The 24,355-nt window shown below is 40.2% G+C and overlaps 1 protein-coding gene across 1 annotated transcript in view; it reads left to right on the forward strand.

Moving 5' to 3' along the window:
- LOC126268164 (adenylate cyclase type 2-like) overlaps positions 1–24,355 on the forward strand; it is a 452,935-nt gene that overhangs the window by 369,101 nt on the left and 59,479 nt on the right. Inside the window, exons 12-15 of the mRNA XM_049973741.1 lie at positions 8,792–8,937; positions 11,765–11,932; positions 23,056–23,314; positions 23,407–23,475. Of these exons, the coding sequence (XP_049829698.1) occupies positions 8,792–8,937; positions 11,765–11,932; positions 23,056–23,314; positions 23,407–23,475 (642 nt within the window). The remainder of the gene's footprint in view (positions 1–8,791; positions 8,938–11,764; positions 11,933–23,055; positions 23,315–23,406; positions 23,476–24,355) is intronic.

A 24,355-nucleotide genomic window follows, 5' to 3' on the forward strand; every position in this document is an offset into this window, starting at 1 on the left:
TGGGTAGCATCGAATCACGTGGTGGAAGTTCCAAACTAGAAGTCTTAAACAGAATAACAAAAGGATCCAGCTTCTTTCACCAAGTACAAATTCTAATCGGGGACAAGGAGGTCCATCAAAGAGCCAAACAGACCATGTGTAAAACTTATCTCCTGCCAATCATGATGGGTAGTCTAGAGGCCTGTTTCATAAATAAGGGAGAAGAAAGTAAATACAAGCATGTGAAATGAAGTTCCTTAGGTCAGCTCTACAAAAAGCTAGGAGAGACAGAGTCAGGAATGATTATGTAAGGAGAGGCCTGCAGATGACATTGACTACAGATGAAAGAATGAGTGCTTTGAGATTGAAGTTGTTCAGTCAAGTGAAGCAAATGCACTCAACTCAAACTCCTTGCCAGTATTTGGAGATGGAGGTACCAGGAAGAAGACCAATTGGATAGCCTAGAAAGAGATGGACAGACCAAGTTAAGGAAGATGTCAAGAGGAGAATAGTAACATGGGATATAGTAGAGAGAGAAAAGCTATACCAGGACAGAAACCAATGGACGCATATGGTTCACAAAGTTCCTACCCAGCTTACTGAAAGGAAATCCTGATGATGGTGGTGGTGGTGGTGATGAATAAAAGTTTGCATACTTTTTGGTTCCCTCATTTGCTGTTAGTCTGTATGTTCCTTGTACAGTGTAAGCTGGTCCTAAAATTTAACTAAGCTCAAATCATGTTCCATATTGCACTTTGGGAATAAAAATATAGCAACTTCTCTATAGATGCTTAATTGTCAGAGATTTTAGTGGTAACAAAAGATATGTCTCATGAGCTGGTCCACATGGTTGACAGTTGTATAAAAGAATGCTTCTTAGATCATTTTCACCTGTGTAACATGCAGAGAGAAGGAATCATATCATTGCAAGTAAATGCTAAATATATGTCAATATTCAGAGGAAGAGTTGTGCATACAGCAAATTCCATAGATTGCATTCCTAAGGAGAATGATGAGTTGATGTGGAATGAGGCCAGGTATTAAGAAGTTCTCACACTGATTAGGTAGAAATTTCACCACAGCTGCAACAGCATGCTTGATTTTTGTAACATGTGGTGTATAATGCAGCTTCCCACACTGAGATAGTAGTCTGCAGTGCAATGCTGCCACAGTTTCAGAACAGTGCAGCATTTCCTGCTATGTTACTGCATGATGCACATGTTCTTAACACACACACACACACACACACACACACACACACACACACACACACACACACACACACACAAACAAGAATTACCTCTTTCTCAAACAATTTTAAGTTAAAAAAATTCACAAATTTCACTTTTTAAGAGCCAGACATTGCTATTTGACTACTGACTAGCAATCTTTTTGTTATTGGTCATAGTTATTATGATGTTTCAAATTTAAATAATCCATTCAGCCAGCCTGCATTGAAAAATGTAGTTGCTGGCTACTTTATGTATGGTACACTTTAGGTTACATATTGTTGCATACAAAATCTAGCTAACATAGCAAAGTTATCTTTAAAGCAGAAAATAGTGACTTATCTATTTCCAGTCTAGACTAAATGCATCTTAAGTGGTGAAAGGATGCCACACTGTACTCTGATCATGCTGCAGGCACTTATATCATGTGGTATATTTGTCTATACTTCAGGTATACCATTGTATTGTCTGCTGTGTGAAAGCCTTATTCGCAAAGCAACATTTAGTAATTCTTACTGGTGCTGATATATTACCAGCAATTGAAAGAAAGACTTTAATAGTGTTCAATACATGTTCTGTGTAATATTAAAGGGAAAAATAACATTAAAAGATAAAAACATCTAGGACTATTGCTTCCTTTTATTGATGTCATTTACAAAGGATCAATCAAGCTTTTGACTAAGTGATAGAATATAAATTTAAGTTGTAATGTTATGGCTAGTGATTTTGTTGTGGTTGGCAGGAGAGCCAACCGTGTTTTTCTAAAGGAGGCCGAAATGCACACGTCTCAGCTCACGCAGGCTGGCGTCAGGTCTGGAACATGACAAGGGAATTAGAATTGAGAAAAACAGACATAGCTGGTGGAATACTTAACTTTAATCCATTAATGGAGAACGTTGCTCTTTATGGTACATGATTCACAATATCAATAGTATGGATACTGGCACCTTGCTAGGTCGTAGCAAATAACGTAGCTGAAGGCTATGCTAACTATTGTCTCGGCAAATGAGAGCATAGAAGTAAGTGAACCATCGCTAGCAAAGTTGGCTGTACAACTGGGGCGCGTGCTAGGAAGTCTCTCTAGACCTGCTGTGTGGCGGCGCTCGGTCTGCAATCACTGATAGTGGCGACACGCGGGTCCGACGTATACTACCGGACCGCGATCGATTTAAAGGCTACCACCTAGCAAGTGTGGTGTCTGGCAATGACACCACAGATTTAGTTAGAAGCTATTGATTTACACTAATTTGTATTTTGTTTGCAATGTTTGTAACTAAATTCCAAGTTGAAGTAAAATAACACATGTCACTTTGAAGCAAATATAAAACCATTTCTCTACTTAATAAATTATTTCCCACACTGATGCAACAGAAAAAGCACAGCAGCCCCCGTGGCACACTTGAGACTTTCTGACACATGACATATAATGGAGATGCCCACTATGACTATGCTGTTGCCAGCCAGTGTCACTGCAGTGGCACAATATTTTCTGACACAGTGCTGCTCATTCACTGCAGACTGCATTTGCTGCCATACACATGTACCACCTTAGAATCATGCCAGGTAATGCATGTACCCACGTCCTCAAAACGGGTACAGAGAAACTTACTAAATCACTGAAGCAGTTTCCTCTTCTGGTCGATGTGCCACACTATGGTAATAAAAATACCAGAAAGCATGATGACATTTGGATTGTAGTAATGAAGGAACTGGGAAGCAACAGCAGTAAATGTAAGACATGAGCATGTTGGAATTCCTACAATCAGAGATGTGAAGTGTATCAGGGAGTGAATTCTTGTAATAATAACATCAGTGTTCTTTGATGAAGTGTTTTTTTCTTTGTCTTTGTTCTATATGTACCAATTTCCATCTTGTTATAAATTTGTTATCAATAAAGCAAGTGTATCAATGATTGGTGTGTCTGAACATTATTCAGTACACTTTCCATACAGTGTTCCTACAGTGCTGACCCCAGATAGCACAACAAGTTTTGGCTTTCCCTTCAAAATGTCCACTACAGACACAATGCCATTACCAACAATAGGACATCTACAAGAACATCATCTTTCAGACAAACTCTTCAGAACAGTGTTTCTGACAATGAACCTCTAAACATTCTCACATCCCCTGTTCAACAAGCAATGGAAGTGAAACATGAAAGTGTCATTCCAATGAATCATGTGGCCAACACAGCTGATGTAACCCATGGACCCAAACAACATTTGCACCAACTGCATCTGCCTGGCAATTTCTTCTTTGATGACCACAGTGCTACAGTAGTCATGATTGTGCTCAAACAACCAGACCTGAGCTGAATAACAAATACTTGCACACATTTCTTGTTTCTATCATGCCAATTATGTGCCAGTAGAATCAGTTTGCTGCATATTTCATAGCCCAGCTATCTGGGTCTTGCGTGATGGGTTCAGTCTTTCCACCCACATTGTGAACATGCCATGAGCTCAAACTGAATCTGCCTTCACAAAACAATCAGACTTAAGTGGAATTCCATTACAACTTGGATCCACACCTAAATTACTAGCATTCCAATCAGAACACATAGCAATGTGTCTTCAAATTGCTGAGCTCATTTTACAAAGTCTTAGCATCATGGAAGATACACCTAAATTTGTGACTTTATTGAGAAACACAGCAAACTATGCTCATGTAATCAGTGACACCATTCATCCACCACAACCACAGGAAAATTCAATACCACAAAGACACCACTAGTACAACACCTTGGCAAACACAAGAACAACAGCTAAGCCAGCTTATTAATAAAGGATGGATTAGCAGGAGAATGCCTTCACAACCATGGCAGCATAAATGTGAGCCTCTTTCTCCCATAATTATGCCAGACAGCACATTTTGGTACATGTGTCTGCTCTAATTACCTCAACTAATTCAGTGCACTTGATTTCAAGAGAACATGATCTGACAAAGATAAAATTATGTTTGGCTAACAGACTTTATGCAATCCCACAGTAAGTATGCTACAACCTACGCTTACACTTGCACACAAAGCAAGCTTCCACGCTGTTAGAATTGCATAATTTGTACCATTCCACAGTATACTACTGTATGGAATTATATTCTGGGGTAGCACAGCTCTAGCTCAGTAATCTTCCAGACCCAAAAAGGGCTGTAAGAGCAATGCACCATGCAAAACAGACAGACTCATGTAGGGCCCTCCTTCAGAAGTCTTCCATCCTCCTTCTTCCCTGTATTTTTATTCTAGAAAATTGTAAATATGTGAGGAAAGACATCAAAGAGATGAATAAAAACCACAATGTAGATGAATATAATACCAGGTAAAAAGACAAACTCCATGTTCAGTCATTACGGACAACAGCCTATAAAATCTCCAGTACAAATAGTGAAATACAAATGCACAATAGTGTTGTTGTTGTTGTTGTCTTCAGTCCTGAGACTGGTTTGATGCAGCTCTCCATGCTACTCTATCCTGTGCAAGCTGCTTCATCTCCCAGTACCTACTGCAACCTACATCCTTCTGAATCTGCTTAGTGTACTCATCTCTCGGTCTCCCTCTACGATTTTTACCCTCCACGCTGCCCTCCAATGCTAAATTTGTGATCCCTTGATGCCTCAAAACATGTCCTACCAACCGATCCCTTCTTCTAGTCAAGTTGTGCCACAAACTTCTCTTCTCCCCAATCCTATTCAATACCTCCTCATTAGTTACGTGATCTATCCACCTTATCTTCAGTATTCTTCTGTAGCACCACATTTCGAAAGCTTCTATTCTCTTCTTGTCCAAACTAGTTATCGTCCATGTTTCACTTCCATACATGGCTACACTCCAAACAAATACTTTCAGAAACGACTTCCTAATACATAAATCTATATTCGATGTTAACAAATTTCTCTTCTTCAGAAACGCTTTCCTTGCCATTGCCAGTCTACATTTTATATCCTCTCTACTTCGACCATCATCAGTTATTTTACTTCCTAAATAGCAAAACTCCTTTACTACTTGAAGTGTCTCATTTCCTAATCTAATTCCCTGAGCATCACCCGATTTAATTTGACTACATTCCATTATCCTCGTTTTGCTTTTGTTAATGTTGTAATAATACTGCAAAAATCTTGACACTCTCCAGTCTTGGTTGTTTCTAGAGAAGAAAAATTTCAATTAGTTCCACCAACATAAAAAGAAATATTGATTAGTTGATTAGGCACAGATGTTGAATCTCCTTCTGTGGATCCAAATAGTCATTAACCACAAACTCATTACCAGAAGTCTGTTGTGTCCATCAGTATAACAAAATGGATGAGCACTTTGGAGGAACCTCCAAACCCCTCTCCCAATCCGAAACCTCTGTCCTATCCAAAGGCCTCACCTTCAGCCCCACTCCCAGGTTCAACCAAACTGCCCTTGTCAAGGATTTACTGTCCTACACTCGTAGTCTCTGCTGGAAATATCACTTTGCCACGAAGAAAAACAATCCTGATCCCACTCCTAATGATCCAACTCCCCAAGACACTATCCAAATTGAACCCTGCCTGCAACAGTTCCGTCCTCCATCACAGCGGGACCCACCTCCTCTTCCTCAAAATCACCCTCTCCAAACCTTCCAGGAATTTCTCACTTCCAGCCTTGCCTCTCAATCTTTCTTGAAAAACCTTAATCCTACTCCCAACATCACCACAGCCGAATCCCAGGCTATCCGTGATCTGAAAGCTGACCGATCCATCATCATTCTTCCGGCTGACAAGGGTTCCACGACTGTGGTACTTGATCGTCGGGAGTATGTGGCTGAGGGACTGCGTCAGCTTTCAGACAACTCTACATACAAAGTTTGCCGAAGTAATCCCATTCCTGATGTCCAGGCGGAGCTTCAAGGAATCCTCAGAACCTTAGGCCCCCTACAAAACCTTTCACCTGACTCCATCAAACTCCTCACCCCACCGTCACCTCGCACTCCTACCTTCTACCTACTTCCTAAAATTCACAAACCCAAACATCCTGGCCGCCCCATTGTAGCTGGTTACCAAGCCCCCACAGAACGCATCTCTGCCTACGTAGATCAACACCTTCAACCCATTACATGCAGTCTCCCATCCTTCATCAAAGACACCAACCACTTTCTCGAACGCCTGGAATCCGTACCCAGTCTGTTACCCCCAGAAACCATCCTGGTAACCATTGATGCCACTTCCCTATACACAAATATCCCGCACGTCCAGGGCCTCGCTGCAATGGAGCACTTCCTTTCACGCCGATCACCTGCCACCCTACCTAAAACCTCTTTCCTCGTCACCTTAGCCAGCTTCATCCTGACCCACAACTTCTTCACTTTTGAAGGCCAGACATACCAACAATCAAAGGGAACAGCCATGGGTACCAGGATGGCCCCCTCGTATGCCAACCTATTTATGGGTCGCTTAGAGGAAGCCTTCTTGGTTACCCAAGCCTGCCAACCCAAAGTTTGGTACAGATTTATTGACGACATCTTCATGATCTGGACTCACAGTGAAGAACAACTCCAGAATTTCCTCTCCAACCTCAACTCCTTTGGTTCCATCAGATTCACCTGGTCCTACTCCAAATCCCATGCCACTTTCCTAGATGTTGACCTCCATCTGTCCAATGGCCAGCTGCACACATCCGTCCACATCAAACCCACCAACAAGCAACAGTACCTCCATTATGACAGCTGCCACCCATTCCATATCAAACGGTCCCTTCCCTACAGCCTAGGCCTTCGTGGCAAACGAATCTGCTCCAGTCCTGAATCCCTCGACCATTACACCAACAACCTGAAAACAGCTTTCGCATCCCGCAACTACCCTCCCAACCTGGTACAGAAGCAGATAACCAGAGCCACTTCCTCATCCCCTCAAACCCAGAACCTCTCACAGAAGAACCCCAAAAGTGCCCCACTTGTAACAGAATACTTCCCAGGACTGGATCAGACCTTGAATGTGGCTCTCCAGCAGGGATACGACTTCCTAAAATCCTGCCCCGAAATGAGATCCATCCTTCATGAAATCCTCCCCACTCCACCAAGAGTGTCTTTCCGCCGTCCACCTAACCTTCGTAACCTCTTGGTTCATCCCTATGAAATCCCCAAACCACCTCCCCTACCCTCTGGCTCCTACCCTTGCAACCGCCCCCGGTGTAAAACCTGTCCTATGCACCCTCCCACCACCACCTACTCCAGTCCTGTAACCCGGAAGGTGTACACAATCAAAGGGAGAGCCACATGTGAAAGCACCCACGTGATTTACCAACTGACCTGCCTGCACTGTGATGCTTTCTATGTGGGAATGACCAGCAACAAACTGTCCATTCGCATGAATGGACACAGGCAGACAGTGTTTGTTGGTAATGAGGATCACCCTGTGGCTAAACATGCCTTGATGCACGGCCAGCACATCTTGGCACAGTGTTACACCGTCCGAGTTATCTGGATACTTCCCACCAACACCAACCTATCCGAACTCCGGAGATGGGAACTCGCCCTTCAGTATATCCTCTCTTCTCGATATCCGCCAGGCCTCAACCTCCGCTAATTTCAAGTTGCCGCCGCTCATACCTCACCTGTCTTTCAACAACTTCTTTGCCTCTGTACTTCCGCCTCGACTGACATCTCTGCCCTTAACTCTTTGCCTTTAAATATGTCTGCTTGTGTCTGTGTATGTGCGGATGGATATGTGTGTGTGCGAGTGTATACCTGTCCTTTTTTTTCCCCTAAGGGAAGTCTTTCCGCTCCCGGGATTGGAATGACTCCTTACCCTCTCCCTTAAAACCCACACCCTTTCATTTTTCCCTCTCCTTCCTTCCTTCCTGACGAAGCAACTGCCAGTTGCGAAAGCTCGTAATTCTGTGTGTGTGTTTGTGTGTTTTGTTCATGTGCCTGTCTGCCGGCGCTTTCCCGCTTGGTAAGTCTTGGAATCTTTATTTTTAATATAACTTAAGAATTAGCTACACAAGCACACAGAGGAAAGTAAATATGTAACTTGCTAACCTCCTGATGCATCACCAGTGGAGATTGACACACTGAGCTATGTCACTTAAATATTATTTGCATGGAAGAAACAAGGAAGGCATTAAAAAAAAAAAAGTGGCACAGATACAAAAAGAAATCACCTACATTTACAGCACACATCTGAAGTACCTCCATCATATGCTTATAAAAATTATGTGGAACTATCATGAGCATTATCAAAATAGTAAGCAGCAAATATTTTCACATATTATGATCTGATTCTTCCACTGTACAGTACCTGTTCTCTTTACTTCCTGTCATCCCTTCCATTCTGTTTCACAATGGCTTACAACAATAACTGACTATTGCATAAAGTCATAATATAGACATTTTGTAAACAAAACTGTAGACTGAAGCTGTTACTATTAAAGTGGTAGTTTCAGAGACGAGTACCATAAGTACAACACTTGCTTCTTACAAATAGTTTTATCATAAAATGCGCAACAGGTAGCAGTAACATAACATAACAAATTTTAGAAGTGATATTTTGGTTCTGGTGATTAATTTAATATAACAATTTTATTTGAACTAAAACATGTCATGAAGCAATGTAAATAACTATTGCAGCTTAGAGCAAGGGACGGTATTGCTGTTGCATCACGAAGAAGAACTGCTTTCATGGACAACAACTTGCATCAGTATCAGCAGGCATTACTCAAGGCCAATGAAGAAATGTCAAAAGCAATCGAAAACATGAAACTTGGACTGTATGAGTATGTATATTTTGTAATACATAATATTGTTATTCATATAATAATAGGCATAAAATATGGTGAAATAGTCAGGGGGGGAATTACCCTTGAAAAGTGTATTAGACACTGGAAAGAACAAAAATAACTGTGTGGGTTAAATATAAAATTCTGAATGCTGAATACTATTTTTTAACTTATTGAATCTGAAAGTTTCATCTCCAACAGATATGTACATATTTACTAAGCATAATAGTTCATTTTATCATAAGTTAACTGCAAAGCTGCTGGAAATATAACTTAATAGTAGCAGACTCACACTCCACAGTAGGATGATATTTTATAATGAGTTACATATTCTTTCATTAAGGGAAACAAGGCTATCTGATGAATTGTACAGAATGTAGCTGAAAAAAATAATCTTTTAGAATACTAAAGACCAGATGAATTGATGCTGTGTAGCTAACTGAACAAGAAAGCATGCTATATGGTATTACATTTTATTAATATGCCTTACATTTCATAAATATTACATATTTAGGTATTAATGTCAAAAATCTATTCCTTGGTCAAAGCGTTCTCCACAGTTTAAAGTTAAGTTGATACAAGTAATATGACATAAGTTATATAACATTTAATTATTCCAACAAATTGTTTCTGCAGCAGTATTTTATAAAACAATTCAAAATGAAAAAATGAAGTTACCTGAAAAATAATCTGTTTAACTAGTTACATGCCACACAAAAGTCTGGATAACAAAATCAAGATCTTAGTTTTGCTGTATAGAAATGCACTTTTGGAGGTCTGTTACACCATGTATTTATCCTTATTATAAGAGCCCAATTTTCATGAATTGCTTTTGTTTTGATTTCTTGCAATTGCAGTGGGTTCTTGATTATTTTTGTTTGTAGTGCTTGGTCTGCAAGTTATTCATACATTTTCTGTACATATGAATTCAATTTTTAACATTAAAAATTTAATAAATGCAATAAAAAGAAAATTGGCCAGTATGAGATTACAAACATTTTCAAGCAGAATCCATTTGAGCTAAAATAAATCTAACTTTCACTGATGGCAGAGAAACAGACATTACTAACCCATTAAATTACTCTTCTCTGCAGGACATGATGGACTATACAATAATACCTTAAAAATGTATATCTGTGAAACTCTGTCTGCAACAGTTAACAGGGTAATTGAAATAGGTGTAAGCAATATAATACTGGAATAAGTGGTATTTCTTATGACTTAATAAAATCATATCCTAACAGGACACAGCATTTCATTATTAAAACTTTAAGAAGTGTACATAGATCTGAAACCAATGATATTAAATATGTTGTGTCTCAGTGTTCCATTCTTATTTTCTGTATTTTTTATTTGTGTTAAAGGCATTCTCTGAGTTCTAAAACAGTTTTGTACACAGATAATATGTGTCTTGTTTGCAAATATAATCTATGATTAATTAGAGATCTGTGCTGCTGCTGATTTCCAAATGCTTGAATGCATTTCTAAATGGTTGAATGGCTCTTGGGTATATCATCAAATGTTGTCATGGAAAGTAATTCAATATTTAAACAACACTGCTGGTCTTCATCTTAAAGTGCAAATGTGGGTTAATTGTAGAGGTGAGCCAATTTATACACCAGGTCATAAGAGCAAGTACTTAGAGGAGGGAAGGGGCTTTATGTCATCACAGGGGAAGCAGAATTCCAGAGCCCGCACTGGGCAACAAGTGACTGATCCCCCACTGTGCAAGGAGCCCAACCAAAAGCAATGGTTTAACATTTCATAGGTTTCTTGATGGATGTTGGTTGTGAGACAGGATATGACATTATTGATGATTGCCTGAGAGTTGTTTCAGGTCTTTCAGAACAGTTAGTGTTGGTCGGCACAGTGAGGCTTGACAAGATGATTTATGACATCAATTGTACCTTGTTGGTATCGAGCCTAGATGTTCTGACTTTGAACCCATTTGTTGTGTTCCCACTACATTCATTTATATGCAATCTACAATGTTTTAGCACCGCCAGTGTTGATTCCCATGCTTTGGTGGGCTGAAATTTTGCATGTCTGTTCATTAAGTTGTCCTCAGTAAATGGTTTGACTGTTTATTTCAGTGATGGGTCCCACAAGGAATGTTTTAAGTTGAGTAATACAGAAAGCATTAGACTATACTAGAGTATGAAACTGTCAACTCAAATTTGGTGTCATGCAATGACATCTTCTATAATGTAACACTCTTTGTCACTTCTGCTATAGAGAAATAGAAGGTAGTCATTTAAAACAAGGAGAGACAGAGGAACATGAATTTCATATCAAAGGATTCTAAATTACTACAAAATGAAAATGGAATGATAAAAAGTACTATGGTCATGCCACAAGAGGTCTGCTGTCGGAGTGCAGTGAAAGGAAAGAGTCCTGTGTGCTGGGCACACCATAAGTAGCAAAGTTTTAGTGGCATGCACCACCTGTCTCATTGTTAGTGTGGTAAGTGGGTCAATGTTGGCAGTTCAGGCTGTAGCATTTGATCTAGTTGCTGCAACTTTTCCTAAGGTGATGGCAATGCATCTTCTTTCCAGCTCAAGTAAGATACTATTGTTTCTTTGTTTCTATAAATCAAGAAGGAGATAATGATATACTTCGCTACAGAAACTGATAGACAATCAGTTTTTAATGTTTCCTTTTACATCTTCTACCAGAAATATCTGTTTGCGACATTTTGTTGGTGGCATCAGGATAAATATTTTTATTGGCTTTAATTAACAGGAAGTTATGCCAGAATTTTTTGTGTGTCAAAAGTCAATGTTCTTGTAAATCTATTACATTCCTATTTAATATTTCTTTACAGTCGGTGGTGCCAGAGTGGAAAGCTGAATCCTCTGTGCCTGACCTTTGAAGAATTAAAATGGGAAATACCTTTTTCTCAACAACCAGATCCATTATTCAAGTACTATATACTATGTTCATTGATAGTACTTATCAGCATTCTTGCAATGCAGGGTGCAAAACTCTCCAGGTAAGGTTACTCCAGTTACAAATTTTAGCATAAGGGATATGACTGAAGGAAGTGATGCACACTGGGATGAGAGCATTTGATGATTCTCTCTCTCTCTCCCTCTCTCTCTCTCTCTCTCTCTCTCTCTCTCTCTAGAACTTGCTTCAAATTGCTGTAAAAACCATCTACATCTTATACCAATTATCACTCTCCATCTTTCAGATTTTTAATTAGTAAAAACACAGTCATATATAACCTGCAAGTTATTTGAATGTAATCAGATCCTGATTTACATTAAGATACGATGGTAAGTCAATTATTATCCATAATTTAGATTTTTTGTGTACTTTGGCAGTACTGTCATTTGATGTTGATGAAAGCATGCTTTGTCTATTTGTTGTTATATCATTGCAACTTTCAAGCTGCTAGGTTAGTTTCATTAGTGCTGTCGTACTGTCAGTCATGGCTGCTCCACTGTCTATTTGCACCAAAGAAAAGCAACGTTCAGTGATCCATTTTTTGTGGTCAGGAGGCGTATGAGAGGCTGAAATTCATTGAAGACATTCAGTACAGTAAGGGAACAGTGTTTTGCCATAATGAGTGTCTACAAATAGATTGAAAAATTCCAAAATGTTTGCACAAGGGTTACACATGATGAAGGAGCTGTACGACCATTTATCACCACAAATGAAGAAACCACTGAGCATTCATGTGAAATGATTCTCTTACACAGTTGATAAACTATTGACAAAGTGTCACAGTGTCTGCAAATTCTGCCTACAAAATTATCCACAACAGACCTTGGATTCATAAAGTTTGTGCAAGATGGGTCCCAAAACAACTCACACAGTTGCATAAATAAATGCACTTTGACATATGCAAAAAGCATTTGGATCACTATGGTAATGAAGGGGACAACTTCTTAGACAGGATCACTACTGGTGATGAAACATGAATCCATCATTACGAGCCAGAGAGTGAACGACAGAGTATGGAATGGAAATATCAAAATTCGCTGTGTAAGAAAAAGTTCAAGACCCAACCATCTGCAGGAAAACTGATGCTTACGGTTTTTTGGGATGCACAAGGTCCCATACTGAAACATTATGGGGAAAGGGGCACAACATTAAACATTGTACATTGCAGTGAGATGCTTACTGCCAGGCTAAAGCCTGCAATTTGAAGTAAATGCCAAGGATTGCTGTCAAAAGTGTTGTGTTGTTGCTCGACAATTCCCATCCACATACGGCTGCCCACACTGCTGAGACACTCCAGAAATTCAAATTTGAAGTACTGGATCATCCTCCATATAGTCCCAATCTTGCCCTTTCTGATTATCACTTGTTTAGTCCATTCAAACGGGCGTTAAGAGGGTGTCGATTTGCCTTGGATGAAGCAGTGAAAGAAGCGGTGCATTTCTGGTTTGCAGCTCAACTGAGAACCTTTTATAAGGGCAGCAGGAAGCTTGGACAACAATGAACCAAGTATGTTGAAATGCAAGGAGTTGTTGTTGTTGTTGTTGTTGTTGTTGCTGTTGCTGTTGTCTATCAGTCCTGAGACTGGCTTGATGCAGCTCACCATGCTACTCTATCCTGTGCAAGCTTCTTCATCTCCCAGTACTAACTGCAACCTACAGCCTTCTGAATCTGCTTAGTGCATTCATCACTTGGTCTCCCTCTACGATTTTTACCCTCCACGCTGCCTTCCAATGCTAAATTGGTGATCCCTTGATGCCTCAGAACATGTCCTACCTACTGATCCCTTCTTCTGGTCAAGTTGTGCCACAAACTTCTCTTCTCTCCAATCCTATTCAATACTTCCTCATTAGTTATGTGATCTACCCATCTAATCTTCAGCATTCTTCTGTAGCACCACATTTCGAAAGCTCCTATTCTCTTCTTGTCCAAACTATTTATCGTCCATGTTTCACTTCCATACATGGCTACACTCCATACAAATACTTTCAGAAATGACTTCCTGACACTTAAATCTATACTTGATGTTAACAAATTTCTCTTCTTCAGAAACACTTTCCTTGCCATTGCCAGTCTACATTTTATATCCTCTCTACTTCGACCATCATCAGTTATTTTGCTCCCCAAATAGCAAAACTCCTTCACTACTTTAATTGTCTCATTTCCTAATCTAATTCCCTCAGCATCACCCGACTTTATTCGACTACATTCCATTATCCTCGTTTTGCTTTTGTTGATGTTCATCTTATGTCCTCCTTTCAAGACACTATCCATTCCGTTCAACTGCTCTTCCAAGTCCTTTGCTGTCTCTGACAGAATTACAGTGTCATTGGCAAACCTCAAAGTTTTTACTACTTCTCCATGGATTTTGATACCTACTCCGAATTTTTCTTTTGTTTCCTTTATTGCTTGCTCAATATACAGATTGAATAACATCAGCGACAGGCTACAACCCTGTCTCACTCCCTTCCCAACCACTGCTTGCCTTTCATGTCCCTCGACTCTTATAACTGCCATCTGATTTCTGTACAAATAGCCTTTCGCTCCCTATATTTTACCCCTGCTACCTTCAGAATTTGAAAGAGAGTATTCCAATCAACATTGTCAAAAGCCTTCTCTAAGTCTACAAATGCTAGAAATGTAGGTTTGCCCTTCCTTAACCCAGCTTCTAAGATAAGTCGTAGGAACAGTATTGCCTCATGTGTTCCAACATTTCTACGGAATCCAAACTGATCTTCCCCGAGGTCGGCTTCTACTAGTTTTTCCATTCGTCTGTAAAGAATTCGTGTTAGTATTTTGCAGCTGTGACTTATTAAACTGGTAGTTCGGTAATTTTCACATCTGTCAACACCTGCTTTCTTTGGGATTGGAATTATTATATTCTTCTTGAAGTCTGAGGGTATTTCACCTGTCTCATACATCTTTCTCACCAGATGGTAGAGTTTTGTCAGGACTGGCTCTCCCAAGGCCGTCAGTAGTTCCAATGGAATGTTGTCTACTCCGGGGGCCTTGTTTCGACGCAGGTCTTTCAGTGCTCTGTCAAACTCTTCACGCAGTATCGTATCTCCCATTTCATTTTCATCTACATCCTCTTCCATTTCCATAATATTGTCCTCAAGTACATCGCCCTTGTATAGACCCTCTATATACTCCTTCCTCCTTTCTGCTTTCCCTTCTTTGCTTAGAACTGGGTTTCCATCTGAGCTCTTGATATTCATACAAGTGGTTCTTTTATCTCCAAAGGTCTCTTTAATTTTCCTGTAGGCAGTATCTATCTTACCCCTAGTGAGATAAGCCTCTTCATCCTTACATTTGGGCTCTAGCCATCCCTGCTTAGCCATTTTGCACTTCCTGTCGATCTCAGTTTTGAGACGTCTGTATTCCTTTTTGCCTGCTTCATTTACTGCATTTTTATATTTTTTCCTTTCATCAATTAAATTCAATATTTCTTCTGTTACCTAAGGATTTCTACTAGCCTTCATCTTTTTACCTACTTGATCATCTGCTGCCTTCACTACTTCATCCCTCAAAGCTACCCATTCTTCTTCTACCGTATTTCTTTCCCCCATTCCTGTCAATTGCTCCCTTAAGCTCTCCCTGAAACTCTGTACAACCTCTGGTTCTTTTAGTTTATCCAGGTCCCATCTCCTTAAATTCCCACCTTTTTGCAGTTTCTTTAGTTTTAATCTACAAGTCTTAACCAATAGATTGTGTTCAGAGTCCACATCTGCCCCTGGAAATGTCTTACAATTTAAAACCTGGTTCCTAAATCTCTGTCTTACCATTATATAATCTATCTGAAACCTGTCAGTATCTCCAGGCTTCTTCCATGTATACAGCCTTCTTTAATGGTTCTTGAACCATGTGTTAGCGATGATTAAGTTGTGCTCTGTGCAAAATTCTACCAGGCAGCTTCCTCTTTCATTTTTTTGACCCAGTCCATCTTCACCTACTACGTTTCCTTCTCTCCCTTTTCCTACTACCGAATTCCAATCACCCATGACTATTAAATTTTCGTCACTGTTCACTATCTGAATAATTTATTTTATTTGATCATACATTTCTTCAATTTCTTCATCATCTGCAGAGCTAGTTGGCAGATAGGCACAATGAGAAAGAATACTAAACATGTTATCTGCTTTTGGACAAAGTCCTTCTTCACAAGTAGAACTCTCTCACTTTCACACAACAACAATTCAAATACATATGGCCACTGTCTCCAAGCACTACAGACTGACTGCAGCTGGGTCTGAAATTAGGAAAATCCTGTGGAAGCACAGGGCAAGCAGGGGAAGAGATAGGAGGATAGGTATGGAGGAAGAAGGTAGTGCTGCGTGTGGGAGGACATATGGGATAGGTCTTGCATTTGGATCTGTTGCAAGGATACAAGCCATGAGGTAAGGGTTAGGGGGCAGGAGTGGAGGAAGGATTGACAAGGGTGTAGCATAGGGTTCGTGGGAAGCAGAAAACCACTGTGGGAGGCTTGGGGACAATAGCGGAGAGGACACTTCTCATTTCAGGGGAGGATGAGCAGTAACTGAAAGCCTGGTGGAGAAAGTGATTACATTGCTCCAGTCTTGGGTGGTACAGTGTCAAGGGGGATAGCTCCTTTACAGCTGGACTGTGGGTATGGAGGAGTGGTAGGTGAATGATGAGACAATGCATGAGAATTCAGTTTCTGAGCTAGGTGGGGAGGGTAATTTCAGAGACCTCAGACATTTTGGGGAAGGACTGCTGATTACTACAGATGCAATGATCTTGGGTGACCATGCTGTATTTAAGAGACTTCGTGGTGTGGAATGGGTGGCAGCTTTGAAAGTGGAGATATTGTTGGTGGTTTGTAGGTTTTATGTGGGTGGAGCCACTGATGTAGCCATCCTTTAGGTGTCAACATTGAGAAATGGGGCTTATTGGGCTGAGGAGGACAAGGTAAAGCTAACGGGGGAGAAAGTGTTGAGGTTCTAAATGAATGTGAATAGGGTGTCTTCAGCCTTGGTCCACATCATCATAACATCATCATTGAATCTGAAACAGGTGAGGGGTTTGAGATTCTGGGTGCTTGGGAAGGATTCACCTAGATGGCCATGAGTAGGTTAGCACAGCATGACGCCATGTGGGAGCCTCATCATAGGTTTGTTTGTAGGTGATTTCTTCAAAAGGGAAGTAATTATTGATTAGGATATAGTTGGTCATGGTGACCAGGAAGGATCTTTAGGTTTGGAGTCAATCGGGCATTGGGAAATATAGTGTTCAATAAGAGCAAGTTCATAGGCATTGGGGATGTTAGGGTGCATGTATTCTGCCACCCCATTGCTTGCTGCTCATAACATGGCCCAGTGATGATGCATCAAACCTACTGCGTCTTACTAGTCTACTTAAACTGTACCAACACTGCTTGCCATGCTGCTCACTACTATCCTCACCAGGTGGTGACATCCAGCTGGTTTGTGTTTTACACTGTAGCCATCACAGTGTGCCCTGAAATTTGAGCATGACTGGCTGCTTCAAAGTCACTCCAACACTGCCACATTTGAATCTGCTAGCACTCAGCTAGCTATAAGAACTGCTGTGCCATAATTACGGCTGGTGAGCAGTGATGCTGCAATATAAATGCAACAATGCCACTGGCTAGCAGTGATGCGTGATGTGCCAGCAGCGAGATGCCTGCAGTAAGTCTGCAGCAAAAACTTACACTAAGTGTAAAGGGAGGTGCCATTGAAAGTGAGGAGGAAGGCACAAGGTTCGTAAGGTACAAGAACAGCAGAAAATCAGTGGAGTAAATGGTTGGTGATCTTGTATGGGCGAGTAATATTCTGAATGTGTTGATCCACAAGGGCAGAGAATCTTCCTGAGATTCTGCTGGATTTCTGGTACTGGGTCATTGTGCCAGGGCTTCTAGTTGAACATATCTGACACCTGACAGAGTACTTCTGCCAGGTAATACCTGCAGTTCATAACCACCATGGCAGAGCCTTTGCCAGTAGACAGGTTTATAGAGTGGGATTGGCATTTATGTGGTGGATTATAGGTCTTTCTGCAGATGTAAAGTTGGTTTCCATGTTGTGGGATTTGGGGAATGATAGTGAGGCAAAGTTTGAGGCTAGGAAATTCCGGAAGGTTAACAGGTGGTTTATTTGGGGGCACTGGGGATGAATCACTGTTGGAAGAGTAAACTGAGTCATTCATGGTTCAATTTTGGTTTTGGATTGAGTCTGATTGGTAGTTTTAGTGGAGAAAAAGTGTTTCCATTGTAGTGAGTGGGAGAAGGAGAGAAGGTGTTTAACAAGCCCAACATAACTGAATTTGGAAGTGGGGTGAAAGGGAAAAATTGGAAGGAACTGATACTTCTGTTGGACCGAGACTTTTGAAGAATGGGTTCATGACAGTGTTGTGAGTCTGTTTAGTCTCTGGGCTTCTGTTGGGTGGGGGGAAGGAATATCTGAATGTGTGGAAAATGTTGTATACCTGCAAGGCTGGATCTGGAGGCTAAAAGGGAATATGGGGAAGGTTTTAATTGGGGCTCCTTGTAGCGGTGGTGGAGAGTGGTATTCCAAGGCAGGAGTTCAACAGATTGGATAGCAGTTTTAGGTGGTATTATGCATGCTGCTCTATTTCAAGGAGTGCAAGAGTTTTAATCAGGAGGATAGGATACAGGAATTTGAGACTGCAGAGCAACAGAATTTAACAGATGGAGAGAGGAGGGTCCAATTGATATGCTTTTGCAGAACTAGATTGGTGAGGGCTATGGACTGAAGGAATTTGAATAGACAGAGTTAATTGTGGACAGAGGAGTTGCAGTTAGGAATGAGTAATTTGATGGTCAGGACATTTGAAGGGATTCCATGAACTAGGAACTAATGCAGAAACAGTATGTGGGACTGGGTTCTGGCTAGAGATAAGGAGATTTTTATCTAGTAGTGCATCTGTCAGATATGTCAACCTACAATCCCTGAAACAGTGGCCATGTTCCAGAAATTCAGCAGTATCTCCAGCCCCTTGTCAAATCATTATGTCCATCCCACAGCCTCTCACCTGAGTCTGTCACTCTCCTTACACCCAGCACTACCTGCACTCCTGTCTTCTACATGCTTTGTAAAGTACATAATCCAAACGGTATAGGATGCCCCACTGTGGCTTGTTAATCTTCCCCTAAGGGAGATAATCTCTGCCCTTGTGGACCAACAATCTTTCCTATATAAAAGACACCATCTCCTCTACCGATTCTTCACAGTTCCTGTTTATTTACAGCCCTGTGCCCTCTGTGTCACTGTGGCAACTTCCTCTTCACTAAACATCCCCAATGTCCTTGCCATTGTTGAGCACTACCTTTCCCGATTCCTGACTTACTCCAAATTTACAATCTCCTTCCTGGTCACCATGACCAGCTATATCCTCATCCACACTTACTTTTCCTCTGAAAACATCACCTACAAACAAATCTCTGGTACACTAATGGGCATCCCCATGGCACCATCCTAGATGGCCATTACCTGGTTCAGAGTCACTGATAATATCTCTACGATCTGGGCCAAGTGCAAGGACACCTTATCTACACTTCTCCAAAACCTCAATGCTTTCTCCCCAATTTGCTTGGGTGCATCAGTACCCCTGTCCACATTAAACCTACCAACCACCAATAATGCCTCAACTTCAACAGATGACACCCATTCCACACCAAGACATCCCTTCTACATTGTCTAGCCACCAATGGATGTCACATCTGTAGTGATGAGCCGTCCCTCACAAATATGCCAAATGTCTCACTGAGGCCCTCACAGACTGAAATTACTCTCTGGGTCCCGAAATAGATTTCCTGTGCCTTGTCTCATCAGTCAACTACCATCCCCCTTATACCCACAGTCTGCCCACAAAGGAGTTCTCTTCTCGTGATTCAGTATATCACAGAGCCTCATGGCTCATATCCCTGCAATAGACCCAGATACAAGACCTATCCCATACATCCTCCCAGTACCATCTAGTCCAGCCATGTTACTGGTATGTCCCACTCTTTCAATAGGAGGGCCACCTGTGAAAACAGCCATGTGCTCTACAAACTTAGCTGCAACCACTGTGCTGCATTCTATGTGAGCAACAAAACTAACAAGCAGTCTGTCAACATGAATGGCTACCAACAAACTATGAGTGACTGCTTCACAGCTTGTGCCATATGGAATTCTTGCCATCAACATCAGCTTTTCTGAACTGCATAAGTGGGAACTAACCCTACAGCATACCTTATCCTTTGTGTTCATAAATCATATGGTCTCAACCTTCACTGACCCCCATCCTTCTTTGGCTATCTCCTCACCCCATCACTTACTGTAATAATCAAGCTAAGAAGGAAATAAAATATCAGTATCTTGTATTCCTGAAACTTTTAAAAGAGCATGCAAAAAACTACAGAGCTGTATAACACAGAGTGCATACAGAATTTCTTACCAGTTCCACGCACACTACATCAACACTAAGCAAATTTCTAGCAAATAAGATGGTAAATTACTGAATGTGATATAAAACTTGAAATGTAAAATTGTCTTGTTCAACATATATTGGCTAATGATGAATATAAAAAGAAATAAAAAATATATTACCAGTGCCTGATGACTTTTTGTTTCTTGGATCATTTTTTTCTGTTCTTCCTTTGCTATCAGATCTACAGTCATTGGTATTGCTTTTTGTTTTTGGTTTTTCTTTATTATCAGTCCCTAAGCATTTAAAGAACTTCAACTATTCCTTTTCAGATATTATATTTAACTATAAAATATCTTGTTCATATTTATGTAAATGCATCATAATTTTTGTGTTTTGTTTTGTCTCACCTGGATGTCATGTCGTTTGTCACTCAGATATTGGTTCCAATTCCTGTTTAATTTTACTTATTTCTTTCTTCACTAAAGCAGGTTTACTTTTATAATTCTCTCTATAATCCATATTATTAAGCAATGACAATGTTTTTAGATACACCAATTTTTTGCCTTTTTCTAGTTTGCAGATATGATCATTCCATAACTTGCAAGTATGCTCATTCCAAATCATTATCATTACCACTATAGAATATTTATTTTCCCTGCTGTCTAAACTTTAGCAGCTGCTTGCATAACAATTTCTTTAATAGTATTCCAGTGACCATCTACGTTCCTAGCTATCTGTTTCATTTCACATTTTTCATTTAATCTCTTTTGATATAATAGTTTGATCCTCATCTATATTTATACACTGGTAGATCTTCATTCCATTCTTTACATGCCATGATATGTGTGAAATATTTTTCTCAATGAATTATTCATTATTTAACAACACTTCAGTTCTCTGTAACTCTTGAGGAATGAAATGCTTGTATTGCACATTTTATACATTCTGAACTCCATTTTCCTACCTTCATCAGTACTGAAGAAGAATCCAAACCACATAAAATGTGCGAGCCTAAGAGATGAAATCAAAACACATGGGAACTGGACAAAAATATGGAAACACTACCGAATGCATGCTTGATCATAAACGCAGATGCTAACCAACCCTGGAGGTTGCACTGTTGAATTTGACTATGAATGGCTCCTGTGCAATGGCTTCAACTTGATGCAAGAGTCAGTTGTGATAGGGACAGTGTTCTGTTTCACTGTGATTGCATTATGTTGGAGCTCATGACTTTGAACATTGGCAAAATGTTAATGCTCATATGGTAGGTGCTTCTGTAATCAAGGTAGCTGAACTGTTTGGTGTTGCAAGAGTCACCATATTGAAGATTTATACCACGTCAAGAGATAGTGAGGGAAAAAAATCACTCATCTCAACATGGATGAAAGTGTGTGTTGAGTGACTGTGACAGATGGTCACTGAAAATTATAGTGACAAAAAGATAAAAAATAGAGAAAAACAGCTGCAAGACATCACTGTGGACATGAAAGCCATGATTCCTGAACCCTGTCAGTACCAGCAATTCCAAAACTACTCATCAGTGATGTGTATAACTGTAACTGGAAATCATGGTGCTGAAGCCATAAAACCTGGACAATGAAGCAATGGAAAAAAGTTCTTTCGTTGGATGAGTCTTGCTGCACACTGTTTTCACCTTTTGGCCAAGTTTGCATCCCAAGAGTGAAATATGGCAGGCATTCAGTTATGATTTGGGCAGCCATATCATTCTATTCCATGTGCCTCTTGGGTACTCTGGGTTACTGGCAAGGATTATCATCATATTCTGACTGATCAGGCCCATCCCATGGCACAATATTTTTTCTCAAATGGTGGTACTGTACTCCAAAGCAAAAGGGCCCCTCTTCACACAGCTTGCATTGTCCACGATTGTTTTTGTGAGTGCAAGGATGAACTGTTAGATCTCCCCTGGCTATGCTGTCACTAGATCTCAATATTATTGTGCCTCTGTGGTCTACTTCATGGAGGAGAGTGCATGACTGCTACCCATTTCCATCATCACTACCTGTACTTGCCACAGTTTTGCAGGAAGAATGGTACAAGATTTACTTGAAAACCGTACAGAATCTGTATTCATCTCTTCCAAGACAACAGAAAGAAATATGAATCAGGTAAATGAGGAATATCTTTGAGTGACAGTTTCCACCTATATGATTTATATAAACTGATGTTTGGAGGTTGGGAGTGGAAAGAGGAGCAGTGGGGTTTAAGGTGACACAGGCTGTCTAGCAGGTACTGAATTTGACCACAATGCTCATCAGCATGCTCATCAACCAGGCAGTCAAACTTGCCCTTCCCCACTGTTGGTTGTGGCAATTTGCACTGATATACATCCATGCAGATATAGTTGCTTAGTAAATATGCCCACATAAATACTTTTCAGTGATCATAGTCAAGCAAATATACAGTATGACTGCTTTTGCAACTGACCTATATTCAAAAAGAATAAGATAGTCCATTTTTAACTAATTATATCTTTCTTTCCCTCTTAAAAATATCACCATTTATTACTTGCTTTCTCTTGTATGTTCAACTAAAAAATATGTCATATTTCATAAGTCATGTTTTTGCCAGCAGAGTTAATTGCTCATTACCAGTTAAATTTTCTTTGTATGCAAAAAATTTAAATAAATCAATTAACTTAAGAAAGCTGTAAGCCTCTAAATAAAGTCAGCTATTATGTACTAATATTTCCTTGAAAAAATAGCAAATATTAAGCTGGTATTCCTTGTGCAGGACACACTGGCTGCCATGGATAGGCTATGGAATGGTTGGAGTTTTTCTTTTTATTCTCCAGCCTACAACTTGGACTCATTTCCTGTGGAATAAATACTATGATCCCCATGGTGATGAAGGGCCAGTTACACCCCCACAAAACTGTATCATGAAATTCTTCTATACAACTTCAGAGAGAATAGTTGAGCAACCGTGTGTCAGAACGTGCCTATATGTTATAGTATGCACGTCTTTGTCACTCTGCAACATGCTTGAACTGGTAAGAACACAGTAATCTCAATATATGTACATATTTGTTTGTTTTCTAATAATTTTTAATTATGTTTTACAAATTATGAATGATTTTTACAGGCAGAGTGTTATTTACAGTCAGTATCAACGGATTATTCTCCTTGGGAGACAGGGTGTGTTGCAGGATGGGTTAGTATAAATACAATCTACTATCTATTTATAATTATAGAGCTTTTAGCCCTAACTAAATACATCTAAAATATTATTTACATCTAAAATATTATTTCAAAAAAACAGTGACCATTCACTTTTTATTTATGAAGGGCAGTAAAATCAGAACTGAACATCTGCCACAATGGGACAATGGAATGGTTCTACTCAAGAGCAATTGTCAAATCCGATAAGGCATTTATCCTACTGAGACATGAGGTGTCAGTTCCTGTTTTGTAAATTATGATTGGCTGTTGATGGATCCACAATTGCACCCACTCTTGCACTTCTTCGTCTGACTGAAACTGATGTCCATGTATGTCTTTCTTCGTGTGAATATAATAGAGGGAAACATTCCATCTGGGAAAAATATATCTAAAAACAAAGATGAAGTAACTTACCAAACGAAAGCGTTGGTATGTTGATAGAGACACTAACAAACACAAACACACACACAAAATAAGCTTTCGCAACCCATGGTTGCTTCGTCAGGAAAGAAGGAAGGAGAGGGAAAGACGAAAGGATGTGGATTTTAAGGGAGAGGGTGAGGAGTCATTCCAGTCTCGGGAGTGGAAAGACTTACCTTAGGGGGAAAGAGGCACAGGTATACACTTGCACACACACACACACACACACACACACACACACACACACACGTATCCATCCACACATATACAGACACAAGCAGACATATGTAAAGGCAAAGTGAAACTCTGACAGAGTCAGACAGAGCCATATCAGGTGAATAAGGTGGGTGTGGCCACAATTCATACCTTAGTTCGTGTAATTTTGCCATGTTGACGGCACATGTGTGCGGGTGCACGGCGAGAGTCGCAGCACCCATCTTGCAGATAATTTT

The sequence above is a fragment of the Schistocerca gregaria genome, chromosome 4, assembly GCF_023897955.1.
Source record: "Schistocerca gregaria isolate iqSchGreg1 chromosome 4, iqSchGreg1.2, whole genome shotgun sequence".
NCBI lineage: Eukaryota > Metazoa > Arthropoda > Insecta > Orthoptera > Acrididae > Schistocerca > Schistocerca gregaria.